This window comes from Phacochoerus africanus, chromosome 10, assembly GCF_016906955.1.
Source record: "Phacochoerus africanus isolate WHEZ1 chromosome 10, ROS_Pafr_v1, whole genome shotgun sequence".
Classification (NCBI taxonomy): domain Eukaryota; kingdom Metazoa; phylum Chordata; class Mammalia; order Artiodactyla; family Suidae; genus Phacochoerus; species Phacochoerus africanus.
The window spans coordinates 46,003,902-46,028,780 of record NC_062553.1 but is presented as its reverse complement, the minus strand read 5'-3'; the positions used below and the strand labels follow the sequence as shown (position 1 = coordinate 46,028,780).

At 37.4% G+C, this 24,879-nt stretch overlaps 1 protein-coding gene across 3 annotated transcripts in view; it reads right to left on the bottom strand.

Annotated features, from left to right (window-relative positions):
- The window catches only part of GRIA2 (glutamate ionotropic receptor AMPA type subunit 2), a 160,448-nt gene that overhangs the window by 78,268 nt on the left and 57,301 nt on the right, over positions 1-24,879 (bottom strand). For all 3 annotated transcript variants that reach the window (XM_047799294.1, XM_047799295.1, XM_047799293.1), the window contains exon 3: positions 60-299. In XM_047799294.1, coding sequence (XP_047655250.1) covers positions 60-299 — 240 coding nt within the window. The remainder of the gene's footprint in view (positions 1-59; positions 300-24,879) is intronic.

Below are 24,879 nucleotides of genomic sequence, written 5' to 3'. Positions count from 1 at the left end.
TGTCAAATGTGGGTCTTGAACCTGATCCGTCACAAACAGGGAGGGGTCTTGTCACCTACCTCTGTCACTGTCATAGAGGTAGGCAAACTTGTCCCATTGGTAGTATTCGATCAGACTGAGAAGGGCTCCTTTGAGGTCTGGTCTCATCTGAATGACAAATGGATGTGTGCCATCTGTTGGGAAGCTGGGCGTGATGAAGGAGACGTGGAGTGTTCCACAGAACGATGTGATGGTGTTTACAGACTTCTTGTCATAAAATCCAAAAATGGCATAGACTCCTCTTGAAAACTGGGAGCAGACTAGAAGAACAGAGGAAATAGAAAGGAGGAATCATTGAAATAAGGATCCAATCACACAAATTTGCTTGAAAGTTAACACTCTTTTATATAAAATATGAACAAACTGACACACTGAAAAATACAGAGGGTTAATATCAATAATTCATTAAATTTAGGAGCATTTATTAGCTTAGCACTTTATGTGAGGAATTCAAAGAATTATAAAGCATTGAAGAAATAATTCTGGCTCTGGGACTACATCAAATTAAAAAGCTTTTGCACAGTGCAAGAAACTCTCAACAAAAATGAAAACAGTAGCCTACTGGATGGGAGAGGATATGTGAAAATTACGTATTGATAAGGGGTTATATCCAATATATACAAACTCAACATCAAAAAAAGCAAACAACCTAATTGAACAATGGAAAGAGGACAAGAATAGATATTCTCCCAAAGAAGATATAAAGATGGCTAACAGGTAAATGAAAAGATGTTCCACATCACTGTCAGAGAAATGCACATCAAAATCATGATCTACCATCTCACACTGGCCAGAATGGATTTTCTCAAAAAGACAACAAATGACATGTGTTGGGAGGATGTGGAGAAAGGGGCACCCTCGTGCACTATAGGTGGGAATGTAAACTGGTGCAGCCAATGGAAAATGTAATGTCATGGAAATGAAATGATGCATTATGGAAAACACTTTGGAAGTTCCTCCAAAAATTAAAAGTAGAACTAAAATACAATCCAGTAATTCCACATCACAGTATTTTTCTAAAGAAAATAAAATGCTAATGTATGTACACAGTGTTCACAGCAACCATTGTTCACATCAGTCAAGATACAGGAGCAGCCTAAGTGCCCATCAATAGATGAATGGATAAGTCACATGTGAGATATATGGAGAGACATAGATATAAATATATATGTGTGTGTGTGTGTGTGTGTGTGTGTGTGAACACACACACAAGGGAATATTACTCAGCCATTAAAAAGAATGAAATCTTGGATGGACCTAGAGGATATTGTGCTAAGTGAAGTAAGTCACACAGAGAAAGGCAAATATGGTACAATTTCACTTATATATAGAATCTAAAAAATAAAACAAGTGAACAAACAATAAAACAGAAACCAAGTCACAGATACAGAGAACAAACAGATGGCCACCAGACGGGAGCAGGGGTGGGGAATGAGTGAAACCAAGACTTACAAATTTCTGGCTACAAAAATCAATGAGTCATGGTAATGAAATGTACTCCATAGGGGGTACAGTCAATAATACTTTGAAAGGTGACAGAAGGTAACTAGACTTATCACAGTGCTCATTCTGTAAGATATGGGAATAACGCCTTATATTGTGCACCAGGAACTAACATAGTGTTATAGGCCAATTATACTTCAAATACAAACTCATAGAAAAAGGATCAGATTTGGGATTATCAGAGGTGAGGGGTAAGGAGGAGGAAATGGGTGAAGGTGGACCAAAAGTACAAAATTCCAAACATAATATGATATCATTTTTATGTGGATTCTATTTTTTTAAAGGATACAAATGAAATTATTTGCAGAACAGAAGCGAACTCAGATCTTGAAAACAACTTATGAAAAATGGCCATACTACTCAAAGCAATCTACAGATTCAATACAACCCCTATCAAATTACCCATGACATTTTTCACAGAACTAGAACAAACAATCCAAAAATTTATATGGAAACACAAAAGACCCAGAATTGCCAAAGCAATCCTGAGGAACAAAAAACAAGCATGAGGCATAATAACTTTCCCAGACTTCAGGCAATATTACAAAGCCATGGTAATCAAGACAGTGTGCTACTGGTACCAAAACAGACATACAGACCAATGGAACAGAATAGAGAAGGCAGAAATAAACCCAGACTCCTATGGTCAATTAATTTTCAACAAAGGAGGCAAGAATATAAAATGGGAAAAAGAGAGTCCTTTCAGCAAGTGGAAAATCTGGACAACTGCATGTAAATCAATGAAACTGGAACACATCTACACACCATGCACAAAAATAAACTCAAAATGGCTGAAAGACTTAATTATAAGACAAGACACCATCAAACACCTAGAAGGGAACATAGGCAAAACGTCCTCTGATATCAACCTTACAAATGTTTTCTTGGGTCAGTCTCCCAAAGCAACAGAAATAAAAGCAAAAATAAACCAGTGGGACCTAATCAAACTGACAAGCTTTTGCACAGCAAAGGAAACCATAAAAAAAAGACAACTTACAGAATGGGAGAAAATAGTTTCAAATGATGTAATTGACAAGGGCTTAATCTCTAAAATATACAAACAACTTATACAACTCAACAGCAAAAAAGCCAACAACCCAACTGAAAAAAATGGGTAAATGACCTGAATAGACATTTCTCCAAAGAAGATATACAGATGGACAACAGTCAGATAAAAAAAGGCTCAACATCACTGATTATTAGAGAAATGCAAATCAAAACTACTATGAGGTACCACCTCACACCGGTCAGAATGGCCATATTAGTAAGTCCACAAACAACAAATACTAAAGAGAGTGTGGAAAAAAGGGAACCCTCCTGCACTGTTGGTGGGAATGTAAATTGGTATAACCACTATGGAAAACAGTATGGAGGTACCTTAAAAAACTATACATAGAACTACCATATGACCCAGCAATCCTACTCTTGGGCATATATCTGGAAAAAACTTTCCTTGAAAAAGACACATGTACCAGCATGTTTGTTGCAGCACTATTCACAATAGCCAAGACATGGAAACAACCTAAATGTCCATCAGCAGATGATTGGATTAGGAAGATGTAGTACATATACACAATGGAATACTACTCAGCCATAAAAAAGAACAAAATAATGCCATTTGCAGCATCATGGATGGAACTAGAGACTCTCATACTGAGTGAAGTAAGTCAGAAAGAGAAAGACAAATACCACAGGATATCACTTACACCTGGAATCTGATATATGGCACAAATGAGCATTTCCACAGAAAAGAAAATCATGGACCTGGAGAATAGACTTGTGGTTGCCAAGGAGGAGTGGGAGGGTGTGGGAGGGACTAGGAATTTGGAGTTAATAGATGTAAACTACTGCCTTTGGAATGGATAATCAATGAGGTCCTGTTGTATAGCACTGGGAACTGTATCTAGTCACTTGTGATGGAGCATGATAATGTGAGAAAAAAGAACGTATACATGTATGTGTGACTGGGCACCTTGCTGTACAGTAGAAAGTTGACAGAACACTGTAAACCAGCTATAGCAGGAAAAATAAAAATCATCATAAAATTTATAAAAGAAAAAAAGAAAGAACGAACTTACAGTTACCAAAGGGGACAGGTAGGGGTGGGGAGGGATAGACTGGGGATTTGGGATTGGCATATGCACATTGAGGCATATGGAATGATCAGTGGATGGGGACCTGCTGTATAGCACAGAGACCTCTACCCAATGTTCTGTGATTATCTATGTGGAAAAAAATATCTGAAAGAGAATGGATGTGTTTATACTTATAACTGAATCACTTTGTTGTACAGCAGAAATTATCACAACCTTGTAAATCAACTACACTTCAACAAAACTTTAAAAAGTGTGTTTGACTCCATGCAAAACAAAGATCATTTCCAAAATATTTGGGCTAAGGATCATCATTCTTTAAAAATATATATGTATACAATATTTTATTTGGAAGTCCCCATCACTCCCACAATCACTGGCTCTCTAGCAATACCTGGAATCAGTGAACTACCTTCTTCCAACCCCCTTCCCCATAGTCAGACCATCGCTAAGTCACGGTCATTCTAAACCCTAAATATACTCAAAGGTGGTCCACTTATTTCTATCTCCATTCCAACCATCTTGGTTCACTAACAGCATCTATTTTGTACCTGTCCTTGGCCTGGCATGGTACATTAACTCCATGTATTTACCTTGATAACACTCAAGGTAGGAACTATTATCATCCCCAAATTACTGATAGGAAAATTGAAACATAGGGTATTAAGTGACTTACCCAAGGTCAGAAAGCTCATAAGTGAGAGATCAGTATTCAAACCCAGAAACTCCAGATTCAGAGTTCATGCTCTTAACTAATGTATAATATTGTGCTTCTCTCTAGGATTATTGGACTACCTACCCAGTGTTTCTCCTCTATCCAATCATGCCCCTTGAACTCAATTCTCCACAATACAACCAGAATATCTTATTGAAACACAAATATGATCACATCTCTCTGAGAAGTAAGAGTTACTTGGTCCAAGACTAATCCCTACAATGCACTATAGAAGCCATCCATGCCACAGTGCTTAAGACAACCAATTCAGGTCAATCACATGCTTTAAATGAATTAATAGCTAATTTTTTAACCTCAAAGTTTATTTCAGTCCAAAATATGAAAGTTAACTATCCAGAAACATAATCTAACAACCCAGAGTCAAATACCAAGTAAGCATCCTTTTCAGTGACTTACACCTCAGTGAAAGGATAAGGCCAGTATCATCACATTTCATTTTATTATCTTCACAAAAATAAATGGTCTATAGAAAAAATATATTTGTTCCATGAATAAGAACATGGCTAAAAATATATACAGATTCTAATAGCCAAATGCAGAAAAGCAATATATGATAATAAATAATTTTTAATAACACTGTGTGAATTAAATGAAAGGAAAGCAAGACTGGCTATTTCTTTGAGTGGTCTTTATTCATCAAATTTTTCCAGTTTCCTTTAAATATTTTCCAATCTTCAACTCAACTTCTGCCTTTCCAACATAAGATGTTTTCTGGGATTTCTAGGTTATGTATAAATAAGATCAATTGACATCTCCTTCATTATGAACATTCTCAAGAATAGACCAGTATGTCTCTGAAAATAACTGTATATAGTTCTTTCCATTTACTTTAACACTTTAAAATAAAACAAAGGTGAGATTCCTGACTCTTATTCATATTTATGTTTTCTTCCTTGTCTGAATGCAGAAGTTGAAAACAACCTTTAATGTGTTTGATTCTGCTCATTTTTCACATACATGAAAAAGCCCTTTCATTGTTAAAATGCTTCTAGGCAAACTCTGCCATGATTTCTTTTTTTATACATGGATATATGTGTACTGACATGTAACTTGTAAATCTCAAGCTTGTTCAGAAACTGTGGATTCCATAGGACATATAAAAATGAGAAATCACTGTAAAATTCTCTCTGGGTCTATTTTATTTCATTTCCTGCAAAAGTGTTGGCATGTCATCTAGAAACTATAGGAATATCGGGCAATATGACGTATTAATGAGACTTCCTCTTTCCATTGTCAGTGAAATCGCTACTGGGATGGGAACAGCAACCACAGCCTCAGCTCAATGCTCAGTACAGGAAGCCACTGTTTCAGTACAGAGACAGTCTTAATAAGGAGCTATGCCTTTCATTTTCCATTTGTGTTAGACTCTGGAGTGAGTTGTCATGGGGCCCCCTGGTTGTCGTGTCCATCTGGAAACCCTGGGCATTGGCCCAACAACAGGCACGAGCTGCACAAGCCTTCAAAAGAAATGACAATTCACCTAAATCAGAAGACATTGTTTTTTTCATGCAGTTCAGCTATTCTCAATGACCATAATTGTATAACGATGGCTGTTCAGTCCTGACTATCCCAGGCACGTCTTGACCTTCCCCACTTATCTTTTATCTCTTGATGGCACATACCAAATTTCCTACTTTCCTATATCCTCTATTTTTATAGATATTTCTCTCTCAGGGTCCCTTTACCACAAATACAATGAAAAGCCATTTGGTCAATATCACTCTCCTCCCTCTCTTGCCCTCATGTCTGTCATTGTCCCTGTCCCCAATCTTGATAAAGCTATCATTGAGATTTATACCCAGGCATCAGTCAGAATGCTGACTTCAATTAAGGTATTTTCCTTACCCAGTTTGCAGTGATCACCTCAAGATGAAAAATCGAGCCCTATATGCCTAACACTCCATCCCCAAAATATCGAGTGTTTGCTTTCCAGTAGTGATGTTCTCCGCCATACAGCACAAATACAAAACCTTACTGACATAATACAAAAAAAAAAAAAAATCTTGCACTACTCTGAAAGGACCCCTCATTTGATTAGAAATGTAATTGTCCATTTTCATTTCTACCATATTCCCTAGCAATCCTCCAAAATTTTAAGCCATTTCCCTACCTTATATCCACCCTCAAAGAAGGAAAGTTTACTGAGACTGTTCAAAGAATATATCACATCTCTGGAGATGATTTCAAAGACAACTTTCTAAAATGAGTTAGACAAGACTGCACCCAATATACAGCCAACTTCTGTGTTATCTCAGAGGCAGAGGAGGGAGCAGAAAAATCAGTTTCACCTCTAGATTTATGAGCCACACAATTACCTGATAAAACACTATTATAAATTTCTGAGTGATATTTCTAATTAATACCAGAATTGCATTTATGTCATAAAACTCCTAACTGAATGTAAACTATTAGGTAAAGATGTTCTCACTGAGTACAACTTTAATTTATTATTTAATATTAACTTTGAGAAACTCAGCAAAGGCCAGTCCTTTAAAAAGACACTTTAGGTCAAACAGCTAAAATAATAATCTCCTGGGTGGAACTTGCTGATTATTCCACAAGAATAAGAAATTACAAGCCCAGATGATAAAACCCAATAACAATGCTGATGATGCATCCAACGCATATCTTTTTCTCTCGGGTCATTCTGCTCAATGGTGCTGCTAATGTAGCATACTCCATAAGTCTGGAGAAACTTGCATGGTTATTTAGTAGCAATGGAGAAGGATGGGACATGGTTTATTTTTATTTAACTTTTCTTTTATATGTATAAATTGCCATTCATTTCTGTGAAACCCATAATCTGCTTTATAAACAGGAATGGTGCTATGCAGCTTGTGCAAATTCTGGTGCACATTGAATCACCAAGCAATCCTGACTTCCCTACTCAGGGGCTAGCAGCTATTAGGGGCAAGGGTGGATCCCCAGTTGTTGTAGAAACACTGAAGGTCAGTCTGAGCTTGATATATTTCCTTTGAGTGTGTATCCCCCTCCCCATTCCCAGCACTGGCATTCTCACCGCAGAGGAGGGCAGTGCTGGAGCAAGAGGGCCTGGTGTGGGCACTGGACATGAATACTCTGTCCATGGGCTGTGGTGGCTGCAGCCCCGTCAGAGTCCCAGGTTGCTCCTGATCTGCTGCCTCCATAAGCACCAGTCGTGGTTACCCTACCCTGTTCAGATGTCATTCAAGGTCTGAGCCAACTCCATTTCTCATGACTGAGCACTCCCCTCTCAGCCCTGGCAGCCCTTGCCATTGTGTGGAGCTGCACTGCAGAGCAGGTTGGAAGGAGCAGGCCCTGGGCTCAGGCTGGGACACGCATGCCAGCAGTCCAGGAAAACTGGATGGCATTACCTGCAATTTCAACCTGCATCCTCCTCCTTGCTTAGGAAGTACACAAGTGAGTGTGCTCTTCACCGATGGAAACCAAGTTTATTACCAGCCCTCTGGTGAGTCCCACTGGTTTTCAAACCAGCTTTGAGGTCTCACCTTCCTGGTGTCAGACTCCAGGGTTGGGACACACGATATGTGGCTCAAACACCTCACTCCCCAGGAAGGATCTCAACTCGTGTAACCCCCCTCCCCACTTCTGTATCCCCTCCCAGGGCACCTGCCACTTCTCTTCCTTTCCTACTTGATTCTTTGTGGATCTTTCTCTCACCTTTGGTCATACAAGAGTCTTTCTGCAGGTCTCCAGTTCGTTTTCAGTGAGAATTACCCCCACATGTAAATGTACTTTTGTTGTGTTTGTGGGAGGAGGGGAGCGCTGCATCTGACTTCTCTGTTTGCCATCTTGACCACAATCTCAATTTTGTACATTCTTAGCTGGAGTTGACAGCTTAACTCCAATCTTCCACTCCAGTGTCATCCACTGGAAAATGTTCTATATCGTGCCAACTAATTCCATTAAAAAAGGAAAGGAAACCTTGAAAACATCATGCTGCAAATCATGTCTTTGTATTGGCTCTTTTTTTTTCCTTTCTGCTCATGGCACCATAACTCTTGCAATCATTGATTTTGGATATTTCAGAAGAATTAATTCATTACTCTTCCTTGTCCTGCTCATGCCATCTAGAATCATTTCCATTTTATTCCACTACACTCATTACACATTAACCAAGTATTGTCATGAGCCTCCTGAGTACAGTTCTAGGTATGAAGAGGCAGCATTAAGTATGATAGGTAAGGTCCCTACTAATATAAAGCTTGCACGGTATACTTCTCAAGTGTTTTTGCACCTGCACCTTTGGTTTCTTCTCCTTGGTTCTTCTGCGTCTTCTCTCTCACCTTCCTCCAATCCATACTCTTCCTATATGAGTCTTCCTAAAGAATATCACATAAAAAGTATTCTCCAAGGATCATTCTTCCAATCTATTTTCTTCTTTTTTTTTAACACCCTGTCTCTTAGAGGTCTCATCTCTTTTAGTAAGGTCCAATTCCATTTTTTATGTGTGTGCAAATGTTTCCCAAACCTGAACCATTTTAACAGTTTCCTCCCTACATCTACTATTTACTGAGAAAATATATACCGTAAACATAGTGTATATTATTATGCAGCAAATATACTACATATACTGTGCATGTATATAAGCTAAACATACACTGTAAAGATACTGCACTGATTAATTTTTTAATCTTGTATTTACATGATTATTTCCTATGTACTTATTTGCTAGTATGAGTTTTAATTGAAATGTTTAATACTTTCAAGACCTCAAGTGTGAGTTTTCTAGAATAAGAAACAATGAAAAAGAAGTACACAAAATACTATCATTTTACTTTTTTTTAAAATCCTATAACTTTGATCTCAAATGTTAAACAGCATAGAAAAGCTATTATTCTGGAGTTCCCATTATGGTTTAGTGGTTAAGGAAACCAACTAGTATCCATGAGGATGCAGGTTTGATCCCTGGCCTTGCTCAGTGGGTTAAGGATCCGGTGTTGCCAGGAGCTGTGGCGTAGGTTGCAGACCTGGCTTGGATCCTGCATTGCTGTGGTTGTGGTGTAGGCCAGCAGCTACAGCTTCAATTTGACCCCTAGTCTGGAACCTCCATATGCCACAGGTGTGGCCCTAAAAAAAAAAAGACAAAAAGAAAAGAAAAAAGAAAAAAGAAAACTTATTCTGTACCCAGGGATCTTGGGCTTTGACTTTAGATGGAACAGTGGTAGAGACTAAAAGTGAGAATAACTTGGGATTGAATCCTGACTTTGCTATTATCTAGTTTCACTTGGCCAAGTTATGTATTTCACCCTGTCTCAGCTCAGCCAACTGTGAAGGAAGATAATAATATTACCCACCTATTTAATTTGGAACAGCGCTGTATGAAAGAAAAATAATCTGCAACAGTGCTGACAACTAGTAAGCCCCAAATAAATTTTTCATTACCTCCCCTTTTTTTTTTTTTTTTTTTCAGGGCCGCACCTGCAGCATATGGAGATTCCTAGGCTAGGGGTCTAATCAGAGCTGTACCTGCCGGCCACAGCCACAGCCACAGCAGCAATGCAGGATCTGAGCCACATCTATGATCTACACCACAGCTCACGGCAATGCCAGATCCTTAACCCACTGAGCAAGGTCAGGGATCGAACCTTCATCCTCATGGATGCTACTAAGATTTGTTAACCGCTGAGCCATGATGGGAACTCCATCATTACCTCCCTTCTTAAATGCCATGTTCTCATCAATGTTGACCTTAACTCTTTATTGATCATGCACCCGAATTTTATGCATCCTTTTCCTTTAGCATAAAATTCACGAATTCTATAGCACAAGGGTTCGTTTATGAAAATCAAACCCATCTTTTTAGAATGTGGAAATCACTCCTGATCTCTCCCTTTATTCCCAAAATGCAAACTATCACCAAGTACAGTCCACTGATGCATCAAATCTCTACTGTCCAGCTCTTCTGACATTGCCTTAATGTGGACTTTAAACATTTATTGACTAGATTGCTGTAATAACCTCCCAAATAGCCCACTTTATAATGTATATTAATGCAAATATAATCCTCCTGCTTAAAATCCATCACTGTCTTCCCATTGCTTAGAGAATAAAATACATTCCAGGGCTCAGGTGTTGCCTGCTCTATGTGGTCTGAGTCACATTCCTCTCCTACATGTGATCCTAAAGTGATCTGCATTTCTGCATATTATTTTGAGTTATAAATGTTTGCCCTTGAACTCTGAGCTAACTGAAAGCAAAGAATCAAGTGTTATTTATCTCCAAATGCATAGCCAAAGGCATTTTGACACACATCAGGCATTTGATAAATGTCATGCAAAAAGGACCAATTCTTCCATGAAGGGTGTCCAGCTTACCATCAGTTGAGTATGATCCCCGATTATGATCCCCACTGGCACTCTGTTTTTACCTCTCTTTTGGCCTGAAACACAGCATGCTTGAGTATGTGTGCATGAGCGTGTGCCTGTGTTTGTGTGTGTGTGTGTGTGTGGATGGAGGTGATCTGTGACCTCCTTGACAGCAGTGGTGAGTGCGAGAACAGAGTAAGAACACCTGAAACAGACACCCCATTCTTCCTGGGCCATCAGGCAGAAGAGTCATTGAAGCTGAGTCTAGGTTTCCTAATCTATTGAATGAGGGTATTGATTCCTGCCTAACTTGCAGGAATTACTTAAAGTTTAAATTAGATAATATATAGAGAAGTGCTAGGGAACATATAAATCATTAAATAAATATATTAATGGCAATAAAGTCTAACCATAATGATTTGTGTATTATCTTTATTTTTAATTTTTTGTCTTTTTGTCTTTTTTTTTTTTTTTTTTTAGGGCTGCACCCGCAGCATATGGAAGTTCCCAGGCTAGGGGTCTAATTGGAGCTACAGCTGCCAGCCTACACCACAGCCATAGCAACGCCAGATCCAAGCCATGTCTGTGACCTACACCACAGCTCACAGCAACGCCAGATCCTTAACCCACTGAGCAAGGCCAGGGATCGAACCCTCAATCTAGTCGGATTCGTTTCCGCTGCACCACGATGGGAACTCCTGTGTATTCTCTTTAATATCCAATTCAGGAATTTTCACAAGCACATGATTAAGTATTTGTTGAATAAACACATGACCTGAACTAACTGTATAACAAAGGTCTAAAACTGGTTCTTTTTTAAATTTTATTTTATTTTTATTAGAGTATAGTTGATTTATAATGTTGTGTCAGTCTTTACTGTACAGCAAAGTGAGTCAGTCATACAATATATACATGCCCTTTCTTATATTATCCATCATGTTCTATCCCGAGACTGGATATAGTTTCATATGCTGTACAGTAGGACCTCATTGCTTATCCATTCTAAATCCATAGTTCGCTTCCATCAACCCCAGACCACAAGTCTGTTCTCATCTGTGAATTTCTATTTTGTAGATAGGTTCATTTGGGTTCAAAATAATGCCATTTGCAGTAACATGGGTACAACTAAAGACTCTCATACTCAGTGAAGTAATTCGGAAAGAGGAAGACAAATACCATATGATATCACTTATATGTGTAATCTAAAACCACTTCTTTCAATGAAATTTCGTTTCTGTTGATCCGGGGTATTTCTGAAATCATACCATAGTAACATTTTATTCCTTCATATTCAAACTGCAAAAAAATGAATCTATCATTCCTTATGATGGGAAAACCTCACAACTATTACTCTGAGAAGACAATCTTGAGATTATTTATGAAATCTAATTATTTTTAGCTTTTAAAATACATTTTATATGTGGAAAAGTTGTCCTAAGAGAGGCTAAGTTACCTACCTGAAAAAAATGCGTAGTGCAGGATGCAACTGAAAACCTAAACAAAAGGGGCAAACTTCTTTGTTTTGGACAGACATCCATTAATACATTTTGCACTTGAAAATATCCTCAGGGATTCTCACAATCTCTGCAGCACCTTATTTATATAATTCAATGGAATTGTTCAAGCCTGAAAAGGTACCATAAGCAATATTTATTTCTCAAAAAATGTAATTGTTGGAATACATGGGATTTGGAACACTGGTTCCTATAAAAAATCGGGGAGCATGTGAAGAATGGAAGTATCATTCTTTCATTCTTGGAAAATGTAGGCAAATCAATACACTGTTCTCATCATGAAATAGAATAAACCTATCTACTTCCCACTGATGGCATCATTTAAAAGTTTATATATCTACCAGGGCACCGTCTATTCTGATCAACTGACAGAATTTCACTCCCAGGAGCTGACAGTTCAGCTTTTCCCATAAAACTCTCATCTCTTGAAATGCCAACCCTTTGCTCATCTAATCCTGTCCTCCAGTAGCCAGCACAGTTCCTGGCATAGATACTCAGTTTACTGTGAATGCCTGAAACACTCAATGATTCAAAGACAATGTGAAGAATGATAAACATACACCACAATGACATTTTCTATAAATTGCCTCTCTGATGATTTTCCCTATAGCTCAGCCACAAATCATTACTATGAGAAATAATTTCTCCTTTGCATACATTTTTATCCCATTTTGCATACAACTACTAAATGTGAGAAGCATCATTACTCAGTAACAGAGCATTATGAAGTTGTAATAATACATTTTTCTTTCCCTCTAACCAACATTTATCCTCCCTGACCTTTGCACTATGTTTGCTGAGTGAGGTGAAATGTCATAAGTTTATGGCTGTTGCCCACATTATATGCTTTAAAAATCTATAACATTTATTCTGGCCTCATTCATCATCCGGGGAGAGCAGGCAACAGGAGAATTGGCGGTAATAAGCAATAACTCTCGAGTGAATTTTAATGATGGGTTCTGGACACGTAAACGAAAGAGAATTACCTCCGTTTATGTAAGACGTTATTTCACAAACGATAGACCCATTCTTCATCCCCTGGACAGGCAGTTCCTCCTTACAAATACACATGGTTCTAGCCTCTGCAAATTCTTGCTTGATTCGTGCTCTAGGCAGGTTGTGGGCACATTATCCCTGGTGTGATTTCAGTGTGGTGGGTAGAGTCCCAGCTGCAAAGCGTGGATCCCTGGCTTCCAGTCTGTAGTGACACCAGCCAGCTGTGTGCTCCTGGCCAACTGCCGCTTTAAAATGTCTTGTGCCCTCAGAAGTACCCCTTGACAACAACTCAAACTTGGGCCCATGTAGCCAAATATCAAAGAGAGAAATTTTACAAAATGTCAGATAGTGTGTATTTATTATTCATTACATGCTTACTCAAGGGAAAATGAGTGGGTGAGATGCAATACATTTTCTCAGTTTAAATGCTACTTTTTCCTCTATATTAGGCTTTTTCCTTTTTATCTACTTTCTTTTTATATTTTTCTCCCTCTCACTTGCCCTGTTTCCACCTTCATTTTGTTTTACCTTTTTGTTTTAGGCCACCCCCCAAAAAAACCCACACCATAGCAGCAACTCGAGCCACAGCAGTAACAAAACCAGATCCTTAACCTGCTGAGCCACCAGGGAAATCCTTGTTTTACTTTTCTACTTCATGTTTAATGTACCAGGAATATCCTCAGCTCCACAGCCACTATTTTTTTTATTTTTTAATTTTAATTTTAATTTTTTGTTTGTTTTGTTTTTTAGGGCTACACCTGTGACATATGGAAGTTCCCAGGCTAGGGGTTAAATGAGAGCTGCAGCTGTTGGCCGATGCCACAGCCATAGCAACAGGATCTGAGCTGCATCTGCAACCCATACCACAGCTCATGGCAATGCTGGATCCTTAACTCACTGAGCAAGGCCAGGGATGGAACCAGAGTCATCACGGATACTAGTCAGGCTTGTCACCACTGAGCCATGACGAGAACTCCCCACTCTTTTTTTTTTTTAATTGAAGTATAATTGACTTACACTTACAGTGTTGTTTTAATTTCAGATGTACAGCAAAGTGGTTCAGTTATATATACATCTGTTATTTTTCATATTCTTCTCCTTCATAGGTTATGACGAATACCGAGTATAGTTCACTGTGCTCTACACTAAGTACTTTACCTGTTTTATATATAGCAGTGTGTATATGTTAATCCAAAACTCCTAATTTATCCATTCCCCTTCTCCTTTGGTAACCATAAGTTGGTTTTCATTATCTGCAGGTCTGTTTCTCCACAGCCACTATTGATCATGATTCCTAAAGGAATTCTGATCTCTTACCTGATTGTAATTAAAAGGTATAAAGGAACTTGTGTCTACCAAAATACAGATTTGATGACATCTCAGCACAAACAAATTTAATTTTTGTGATGAAAACCTACGTTTAAAAACAACTGAAAAATAATGGAATGAATGATATAAAAATACTTCTAAAATTAAAAAAAGGAAAATTAGATTTCTACTTAAAATAATTTTTCTTTAAATGGCATGCCAAAAAATGGCTGAGCTTTACTGCCATAGTCATCTGGACACTCTTACATTGGATCCAATAGCCCTCTTGCCATTGAGTGGCTCAGAGTTCTGAGGCTTTCAGGAACCTTCTTGCTCAGCCTATTCATTGGTAAGTGAGAAGGTTTCAACCTATATGCCTCTCTGTTAACTTCTATAAGCTTATTAAAAGAAGAAATAGGAATTCCTGTTGTGTCTCAGCAGAATAAGAAGCTGACATAATGCCTGTGAGGACTCAGATTCAATCCCTGGCCTTGCTTAGTGTGTTAAGGATCTGGTGTTGCTGCAAGCTGCAGTGTAGGTCACAAATGTGGCTCAGATCTGGTGTTGCCCTAGCTGAGGGGTAGGCCTTCAACTGCAGCTCCAATGTGACCCCTAGCCCTTGAAATTCCATATGCCGCAGATGCAGCCATAAAAAGGAAAAGAAAAAAGAAAAAAAAATAAAGAGAAAACAAGTTTTCAGCATCATGTCAGGAACAATTTTGTAACTGCACTAAGAAACACTCTGGATATCCCAAAATGGCTGCATACCTGGGGGAATTAACCTCAGCACAGTGGACTCACTCACACTTCATGCGTGGTCCTGGTAAAATTAGAACCTAGGCTTTGGTAAAGGCACAGGGCACTTTCTGATGTTGTCCAAAGGGCCTGCCTGCTTCACTGATATACCCCAGCCAATGACAGAAGCAATGATAGAACTGATGGTATGATAAGATTTCCCTCAAGAAGCTATTAGTAACTTATTTCCTGGCCCTTCCATTTATCTTAATGATGCAAATAAAATGTAACTCGAACAAATCTTAACTAGTATATTTACTAAAAGGCTATAATTCCCCTTCTGTCTCTATGTTTCCCAGAGGCAACCCCCGCTTGCAGCCCTTTGGCAGGTACATATCCACACCTGTATTTCCAATTAGAGTTGATTTTGTTTCCAGTTTTTGTTACGTTTTTGATTAATGAGAACTAAGACAGCTGTGCAATGACTGACTTTGACATTTGACAGAGAAATTTCACGCTGGTACAGATATCATTCATTCTTTTAAACCACTATTTTAATGTGCCCTGACTTGGATGTATCATGGTTTCACTAACATTCCCATCTGAGATATTTAGATTGTCATGAATTTTTGCCACTACAAACAAAACTGCAACAAACATGTCAGTAAATGCATCTTGTGCACTTGTGATAATATTTCTGCAGGATAGATTGTTAAAAGTGGAATTGTTTGCTTAAATGTAATGTAATGCTGGATAAAATGTCATCCTTGCTATCAAATTACCACCTAAATACAATGTATCACTAAACACTCCCATCAAAATAAGATATATTATTTTCTTTTTTTTTAATTTTTGGTGTTCTTCACTAATAGTGAATACGTTTCACCTTTTAATTTTGTAAGAATGTAATATATATGTAAAAGTTGCATTTCACTGTTGCTTCAATAATGAAAACTTTCATTTTTATACCCTTGTGGTAGAAGGCATTACTCCTAGGTTCATTTTTTATGTATTAACTCTTAAAATTCAGAATATTCTATTATTATCCATATTTTACAAAGGAAAAATCTTGAAAATAAGTAATTTTTAATATAACACTTCTAGAAAACAATAGAGGGAGAGTCAAACCAAGGCGGCCTGACCTCTGAGCTTGTTCTTTTAGCCACTACACTACACTTCTTACTAGCAAACAGAAAAAAAATTGGATTTCCATCATTATTAGTAAGAAAGTGTATTTTCATATTTTCCTCTCTTAACTATACCTATAGTTTGCAGATTTTTTTCCTATTGGGTTCACTTAAATTTTGATGCTTAATCCTCTTTACATGTTAAGCTCGTATTTTTCCTTCATTTTTCTTTTGTCTTTTCCTTTGTTTATAATGATATTTGTCACCAAATTCTCAATCTTCTCCTTGATGACTCCTAAATTTTGTGTCTTATGTAATACATAAGGATTTTCCATTCTAAGATTTTCAAAATTTTCATGCTTGATTTCATAATTATTCTTCTTAAGTAAATTCTTCTAATATTAATATTTGGATTTTTATGCAGGGGAGAAATCCAACCTTGTTTCCACACAGATATTTTCTTAATCTTTTACTTAACCTTTTAGTTTAATTACTGACTTCCCCCCCCTTTTTTTTTGCCACACCTGTGACACATGGAAGTTCCCAGACCAGGGATCGAATTCAAGTCACAGCTGCAACCTGTACCACAGGTAAAGCAATGCCAGATCCTTAACCCACTGTCCACAGGAAGGACTCCTCCCCTTAATTTTAAATGCTAAGTTTCTCTCTGTACTGAGGTCTACTTCTAAAGAAAATACTTGTTTTAATTACCATGTCTTTTCAAAACAACTATTGTTTTCAATGTCATTTTGCAAAGATTTCCTGCATACTAATTTACATTTTTTTCCAAATTTTGGTTAGGTTTGGATTGAAACACAAATTAACTGGCAGGGATTAACATTTACAACATTAACTTTATGGCCAACCTCTATTGACTCAGAAATGTTTTATGATTTTCAGTAGAATTTCACACTTTTATTCATACCCTTCACAATTCTTATTAGGTTTATCTCTATTTATTTGTAGCCTTCTTACTGCTGTTATCAGAATTTTGTTTTTATGTTCTCTATTTTAGATATTGCTAGGGCCTAAGAAAGCTGCCAAATTTAAAATGATACCTTTATATCTAGTGATATTACTGAACTCTGAACAGTTCTATGAGCTTCTGTTTGATTCTCTTAGACTCTTCTAAATGGAAAATACATTTGGGGGTTAAAACTTTACTCAACTCACATTTGGACCATTATAATTTGAGAAATCATTTCTCCTTAGTTTTTATTTTATTATATTTCTTAAAATAATAATGAATTGAAAGTATACTTTAACCTGGTCTCCATGCAATGAAAATTGAATGAGAATTTGAATAATTGTCTGACCTAGTTGATTAATGTGTATAATTATACTCTTTTATACAATCTATCATTCTTCTTCTCCAATAATATAAAAACTTTTTATTTTTTTAATTTTTTAGTTTATTTTCATTAAAGTGTAGTTGATTTACAATGTTGTGCTAACTTCTGCTGCACAACAAAGCGACCCAGTCATACATTCCTTTTCTTATATTATTTTCCATCATCGTCTATCACAAGAGACTGAATATAGTTCCCTGGGCTATATAGTAGGAATACAGACTTTTAAATGCCTGTATTTCATATGAATAATTGTTTCAATTTTCCACTTCACTTTACCATGTTATCCAAGATGATGAAAAAAAAAAGGAAGGGAATACAATGCAAGTTACTTAACATCAATATTTAATTATTACCAATATGGTTCTATAATCATTCAGACTCTATTCCTAGCACATCACAGGTGCAACAATGCAAAGGAAAAAATAACTATCCAAGCACTAGTAAAAGCCAGAATATGGAGCAAAACTATTCAGAGGGATAAAACAAAGTACACAAAAAATGAATAGCTGAAAAGGGACATTCTAGAAGAGAACAAAAGAGCTCAGTGTAAATTGGTATTGCAATAACCATTTAATTTCTATGAAAGGAAATAACCAAAAAAGTAGAAATGCATGGCTAATAGCTAATTGCAAGGAAACACATTAATATTGCATGTATCTTGTGCTTTACACTATAAGTTATTTCAGCTGCATATGACTACTAAAAACAGGCACATATGAAATCACTTAAAGCCATCATTTCAAAGATATCTAAATGAATGGCTGTCTTGTTCCAGAGAACACGTGTAATTCTGTACATAAGTCCCAGAGTAAACTGAAGATTTAGCCATTTGCAGGGGGCTAAATTAAATGCAAATGGTGAAAACATAAAAAAGCAGAAGCAAAAATCTCTAATGGAATCTGAACTACTGGGTTTGTTTTCTGGCTTTTTTCAGAGCAACTAGATAGTTGCCAAAGCCCTGGGAGATTATGTTGGGGAAACAAACAAGCTGGGGATAACCAGCACCTCTCAGATAATCCCTCAACGAATCAGACAATATGTTCTCATTTAAAAACATGAAAAACAAAATTGTAGTATATTTCGTACGCCTATCGGAATGACAATGGGTCTTTCATCAATGGGAACAATATAAAGTCTTAGCACCAAATCGAAGAAAACTAAGGCATATCCTCTGAATCAGAATATACACAAAATTGCTAGTCTATTTCTGTGAAATTGTTTCTTCTGGAATATTAGGGTAGAAAGCAATGATGTATCTGGCCAAAGCTGGTGTTTTATGAATGGTAATTTTGCAGAATGTTCAAGACAATATGAATTTTGATGAAGCAGATCTACGTGAGTATCTAAGTACAAATTTTTTTAATGGCCCTACTCACAACATATGGAAGTTCCCAAGCCAGGGATTGAATTGTAGCTGTAGCTGTGACCTATGCCACAGCTACGGCAATGCCAGATCCCACTGTGCGTTGCCATGGGATCAAACCCGCAAACCAAGCCACTGCAGCTGGATTCTTAACCCAGTGCACCACAACAGAAACTTCAAGTGTAACTTTCTTTTACCCAACATATTTCTTACTCTCAAAGAATCAGAATCAGAACCAGCATAGGAAAAAATGCAACACATGATAATTTGATAAAACTTTGCCAAATTATTTGTGAAACTATACAGTATTCTTCATAAGATGGCATTTCCCTTAAATTGGTATACCATATTGTGTGTTATGGTTATATTCATTCTGTAGCCAGAATCTACACTTTAATTGGAACAAAAAGGAAAAGCTTTGAAATAAGTGCAGTGAGTCTGATCTCTACATGACTATTATTCTTTGAAGTAACAGCTAACACTTATATAAAATATTAAGTTCCAGGAACTCTTCTTAGGGCTGATTATACCAAATCATGTAATCATCCCAACAACCATCAGGAAGGGGCATTAGGTCTTGTGAGTTCACACAGCTTGTGGGAGTGGAGCAGGAATTTGAACCCAAATCTGAAACTAACAAGAAAATGTTACTTAAGAAACCCTGGGACAGTAGATAAGATGAGATGAGAAATAACAATAGTAGATGAGAAAATGAATTCCAGAGACCTAACAGATACCCCAAGTGAAACCAGTATTAGGGAAAATAATCACTCAAGCCTGTAACTTAATGCTATTTTCTAACATATACATATTCTTAATATATGGATCGTGTATGTGCGTGTGCACTGAGGCTTCCCTTTGATATGTTTCCAAATAGAAATTTTCCGCTAGAAACTATATCTATAGATATTTATAACTTGAAGATTCAGTCTTTCCTGTAACTCTGTTGAGAGCAAATCCCATGGAAACAATTCTAGGGTGATAAACTAAGAAGGCAAGTATTTACATGTGAATTTAGATACACGTCCAGAGCTTTTAAAAAAATCTTCTATTTACTATGGTTTTCTTATTATTTATACAACCAGCACAAAACGGAGTAGGGTAGGAATTTACCTAATTTAATCACCATATCCTCATCCAATAATTAGGCAAAGCCTCATGAATTTGATATCTCTAGACAACAGTAACTTGGGATTTAATTTTTTAAGTATTGGAGTTCCCGTTGTGGCACAGTGGAAGTGAATCCTACTAGTACCCATGAGGATGTGGGTTCAATCCCTGGCTTGCTCGGTATGTCAGGGATCTGGCGTTGCCCTGAGCTGTGGTGTAGGGCACAGACGCAGCTTGGATCCTGTGTTGCTGTGGCTGTGGCGTAGGACAGCAGCCATAGCTTCAATATGACCACTAGCCTGGGAACTTCCATATGCCTTGGGTGTAGCCCTATAAAAAGCGAAAAAAAAAATTGTAAATATAACATAACACTTAGGAGCACTGACATACATACATCGGCTTTCTTTACTTTCATCAATGCTCAGGTACTAAAACCCAAACCATTTTTTCTGTTGTTGTTGTAATGTAAGTCCTTATTGTTCATGTCCGCAGTATTATGGAAAATACTTGAAGAACATATATAAGTTACATTTTTTTAAAAAGAGTCTCCATTCAGGTAGACTTTTTTATCTTTAATGACAGTTTTTAGAACATTCATAAGGAGAATGATTTGATTCAAAATCAAATTTGAGGAATACCTGCTGTGGCATAAGGGGATCGGCAGCAGCTTGGAAGCTCTGGGACACAGGTTCAATCCCCAGCCTGTTACAGTGGGTTATGGATCCAGCGTTGCCACAGCTATGGCTTAGGCTGCAACTATGGCTCTGATATGACCCCTGGCCCAGGAATCCCATATGCAGCAAGGCAGCCAAAGAAAGAAAGAAAGAAAAAGAAAGACAGAGAGAAAAAAAATCGTATTTGACTAGTCAGAGCAGAGTTCCATTCTACTTTCTGTCATTTCGCACCTGGATTAGCCATGAAGCTACAGTGGAAGATAAGTGCCAAACACAAATAAACAGTTAAGTTGGTGTAGAAGATCTTTCAGTATTTCACCTACACTTACAAAACTCAACTTTGCTTCTGTATTTGTTTGATGTTCCGGTTATCACTCTATGTGCCCCAAAGAGCCAATCAAAACCAAGTCACGAATTGACTCAAGATATCTAAAAATCATATGGGGTGAAGAAATATGAGACGTCATGAGAAAATACTAAATGTGGAGGCCTTTGAATATATGATAATGCTCCTAATTTCCTCACTATCAATATTGGAAAAAATAAGCACATGTTTGACTGTGCCTTTAACTGTCTTTTAATAGACTTTCAGTAGTCTGTCAAACATGTGCTTATTTTTTCCAATAATGATTCTGAGGAAATTAGGGGCATTCTGATGCATCTGCCTTGTTTCTAATAGCAAGTTAAATTATGTGTTAAAAGAAAATAAAAAATCAGCCCAGCTTCCCCAAATTTTGAAAAAAATCTTTTAATATATGTAAGATATATATACACACAATAATTCTGGTCCCATTAAGATAGTATGTATTGTAGCAAAAAGAGACCCAGTCCACAAGCTTTAGCAAATTCTGATAACATCTTTAGAACTTGGTGGACATAGTTGTAAAGTGCAGCCAAGATATGGCCCAGAGAAGGCTGGACAAGCACTTGTTTGAAATGATTAACATTAAAGGGAAGTTCCCATTGTGGCTCAGTGGTAACAAGACCAACTAGTATCCACGACGATGTGGGTTCAATCTTTGGCATTGCTCTGGCTGCAGTGCAGGCCAGCAGCTGCAGCTCCAATTCAGCCCCTGGCCTGGGAACTTCCATATGCTGCAGGTGTGGCCCTCAAAAGCAAAAAATAAAAAATATAAAATAACATTAAAGGCAAGAATAAGTTTAAAGAGAAAAACAAAATACTAAGCGCAGTGTCTGATAAGCACCTAAAAATGCAACCTGGTTTTAGTTTTGGCTGTCATTTTCTGTTATTTTACTTTTGCTGCTGAAACTAGATGACTTTCAACTTGGAGATTAAATTATTGGAGATTTCAACATCCAAGAATATTCATGTTTATGAGGACAGGACTTCATGACTCTGCTTATATTAGAAGAAAGAACTGAAAATTAGGGAGAGCAGCAAATGGTTTGCTTCTTCATATTCCCAAACAGCTGTCCTAAAAATGTCTAATACTCTATTAGGACTTTTTTTTTTTCAGTTTTCTTACAGCACACTGGGTTGACTTTCCTTCTCGGCAATATGGCTAGCTCAGGGGCCCAAAAAACTCTTCTTTTCCTCCTAAATAATGTTATATATGCATAGCTGAGTCTGCAAGAAAGGAACCATCCAAAATAACAGAGAGAGAACAGGAAAGTTTGGCAGGATATTGAGGACTGCCTTCTTTGAGACAATGATTTGTCAGGGTGACCAAGAACCTTGGACCCAAAGGCTCATTAAGGAAATAAGAAAGGCTTCAGATGCTCCCCAAGATAAAGGAGGGAAAGAATGGTCAGCAAGCAAAAGAAGGACATGGAAAAATTCCTCATACTTGGCTTTTCCCTGAGTGGAAAAACAAGGTCACCCCTGATCATTCACAGCCATGGGTCACACCAATCACGAGCTTCGTGGCTCCCATTTATATTTGGGAAAATTCAATCATGAGGGTAATTGAAAGTCATTCTGGATGGAGCCCCAATCACTAAGCAGAAGCAAAAAACAAAAAACTAACAAAAGCACTGAACCTACCTAAAAATCAGTCACCACCACCCAGGACCCTTGCGGTTCCAACCTATTAACAGAACTCAAATATGAACTCGAATCCTAAAAAATAAGAAAGAAGAAATTTTTAAAAAGAAAGAAAAAACACACACCAAGAAAAAAAAAGCAATCAGAAACAAGGATCAATAGACATAGAAAAAACAGAAAAAAATTCACTTCATATGTGCAATGTAAAACAACCTTAAGTCTAGATACTTTGGGAGTTCCCATCGTGGCGCAGTGGTTAACGAATCCGACTAGGAACCATCAGGTTGGGGGTTTGATCCCTGGCCTTGCTCAGTGGGTTAAGGATCCAGCGTTTCCATGAGCTGTGGTGTAGCACAAAGACGCAGCTCAGATCTCATGTTGCTGTGGCTCTGGCATAGGCCGGCGGCTACAGCTCTGATTAGACCACTAGCCTGGGAACCTCCATATGCTGAGGGAAGCTGTCCAAGAAAGGCAAAAAGACAAAAAAAAAAAAAAAGAAAGAAAGAAAAAAAGTATAGATACTTTGATTTTTTGAAAAATCAAAGAAGATATTTTAAGTATGAGCAAGAAGTAAGAGACCATAAAATGGTCAGTTATAATTGAAAGAAAGTGATAAATACATGTATTAAATTTTAAAATTTGATGGAAAGATGAAGCATTATAGAAGATGAACTAGAAAGAAACAATAATTAGAAGTTTTACCAAGAATCACCCATAATCTTCAAAGTAAGCAAAGAGATATGTCACGCAAAACAACTAATTGGAGTTGTTTCAAGACAGAATGGATTGGATGAGAGAAAAACAATATTTAAAGACATGGCTTAAGTTTTTCTAGAATTTATGAAAATACATATTTAAAATTTAAGAAAACCTAATTTTATAAACAGACTTTCACAAAATTTAGTGAAGCTGCAGTCTATCAAAGCAAAGAGAGGTAAAGGAAAAGCAAAAAGAAAGACTAGCTATAAAGAAACATGAATTATAATGATAGCAGATGCCTCAACTGTGGCAAAGAAAAGTGGAAAACAGTACATTAACATATTCAAAATGAAATAAAAATAAATTTCAGTCTAGAATCATATTGCTTTGTTTGCTAAAATAAAAATGCCTGTTAAACCATTAAGTGCAATCACTGAAAAGTAGAAACAATTGTATCGAAGAATAAAACTGAGTAAAAGATGTAGGTAGAAAGTTATGAATTATATTGAAAGATAATAAGGAAGACATAAAGATTTACAATTTTTATTGGTTAAGAATATTCAGTATTAGGGGAGTTCCCGTCTGGCTCAGTGGTTAACGAATCTGACCAGGAGCCATGAGGTTTCGGGTTCGATCCCTGGCCTTGCTCAGTGGGTTAGGGATCCGGCGTTGCCGTGAGCTGTGGTATAGGTTGCAGACGTGGCTCAGATCCCCGAGTTGCTGTGGCTGTGGCGTAGGCCCGTGGCTACAGCTCTGATTAGACCCCTAGCCTGGGAACCTCCATATGCCATGGGAGCGGCCCAAGAAATGGCAAAAAGACAAAAAAAAAAAAAAAGGAATATTCAGTATTATAAAGATGTAAAATCCTCTTCAAAACAATCTATAGTAATATCTAACTCTTTTTTTTCTTTCTTTCTTTTTAGGGTGGCACCTGTGACATATGGAAATTCCTGGGCCAGGACTGAATCGAGCTGCCTCTATGACCTACGCCACAGCTTGCAGCAATGCCAGATCCTTAACCCACTGAGCAAGGCCAGGGGTCAAACCTGCATCCAAAGGGACACTATGTTGGGTTCTTAACCTACTGAGCCACAACCGGAACTCCAGTAATAGCTAACTCTTATCAAGCACTTTCTTTGTGCATGACACAGGTCTCACTTGTTTAAACCCCTAGGGAAACAACAGTATACCATAATGTACATACTGCAATTTGTCATCATTTTGATAACTAATTGTTTAGAAAATCAGAGTCATTAAATAACTTGCCCCAAATCACAGAAAAAAAATCCAATAAAAGATTTGGGAGATGTTTTCATG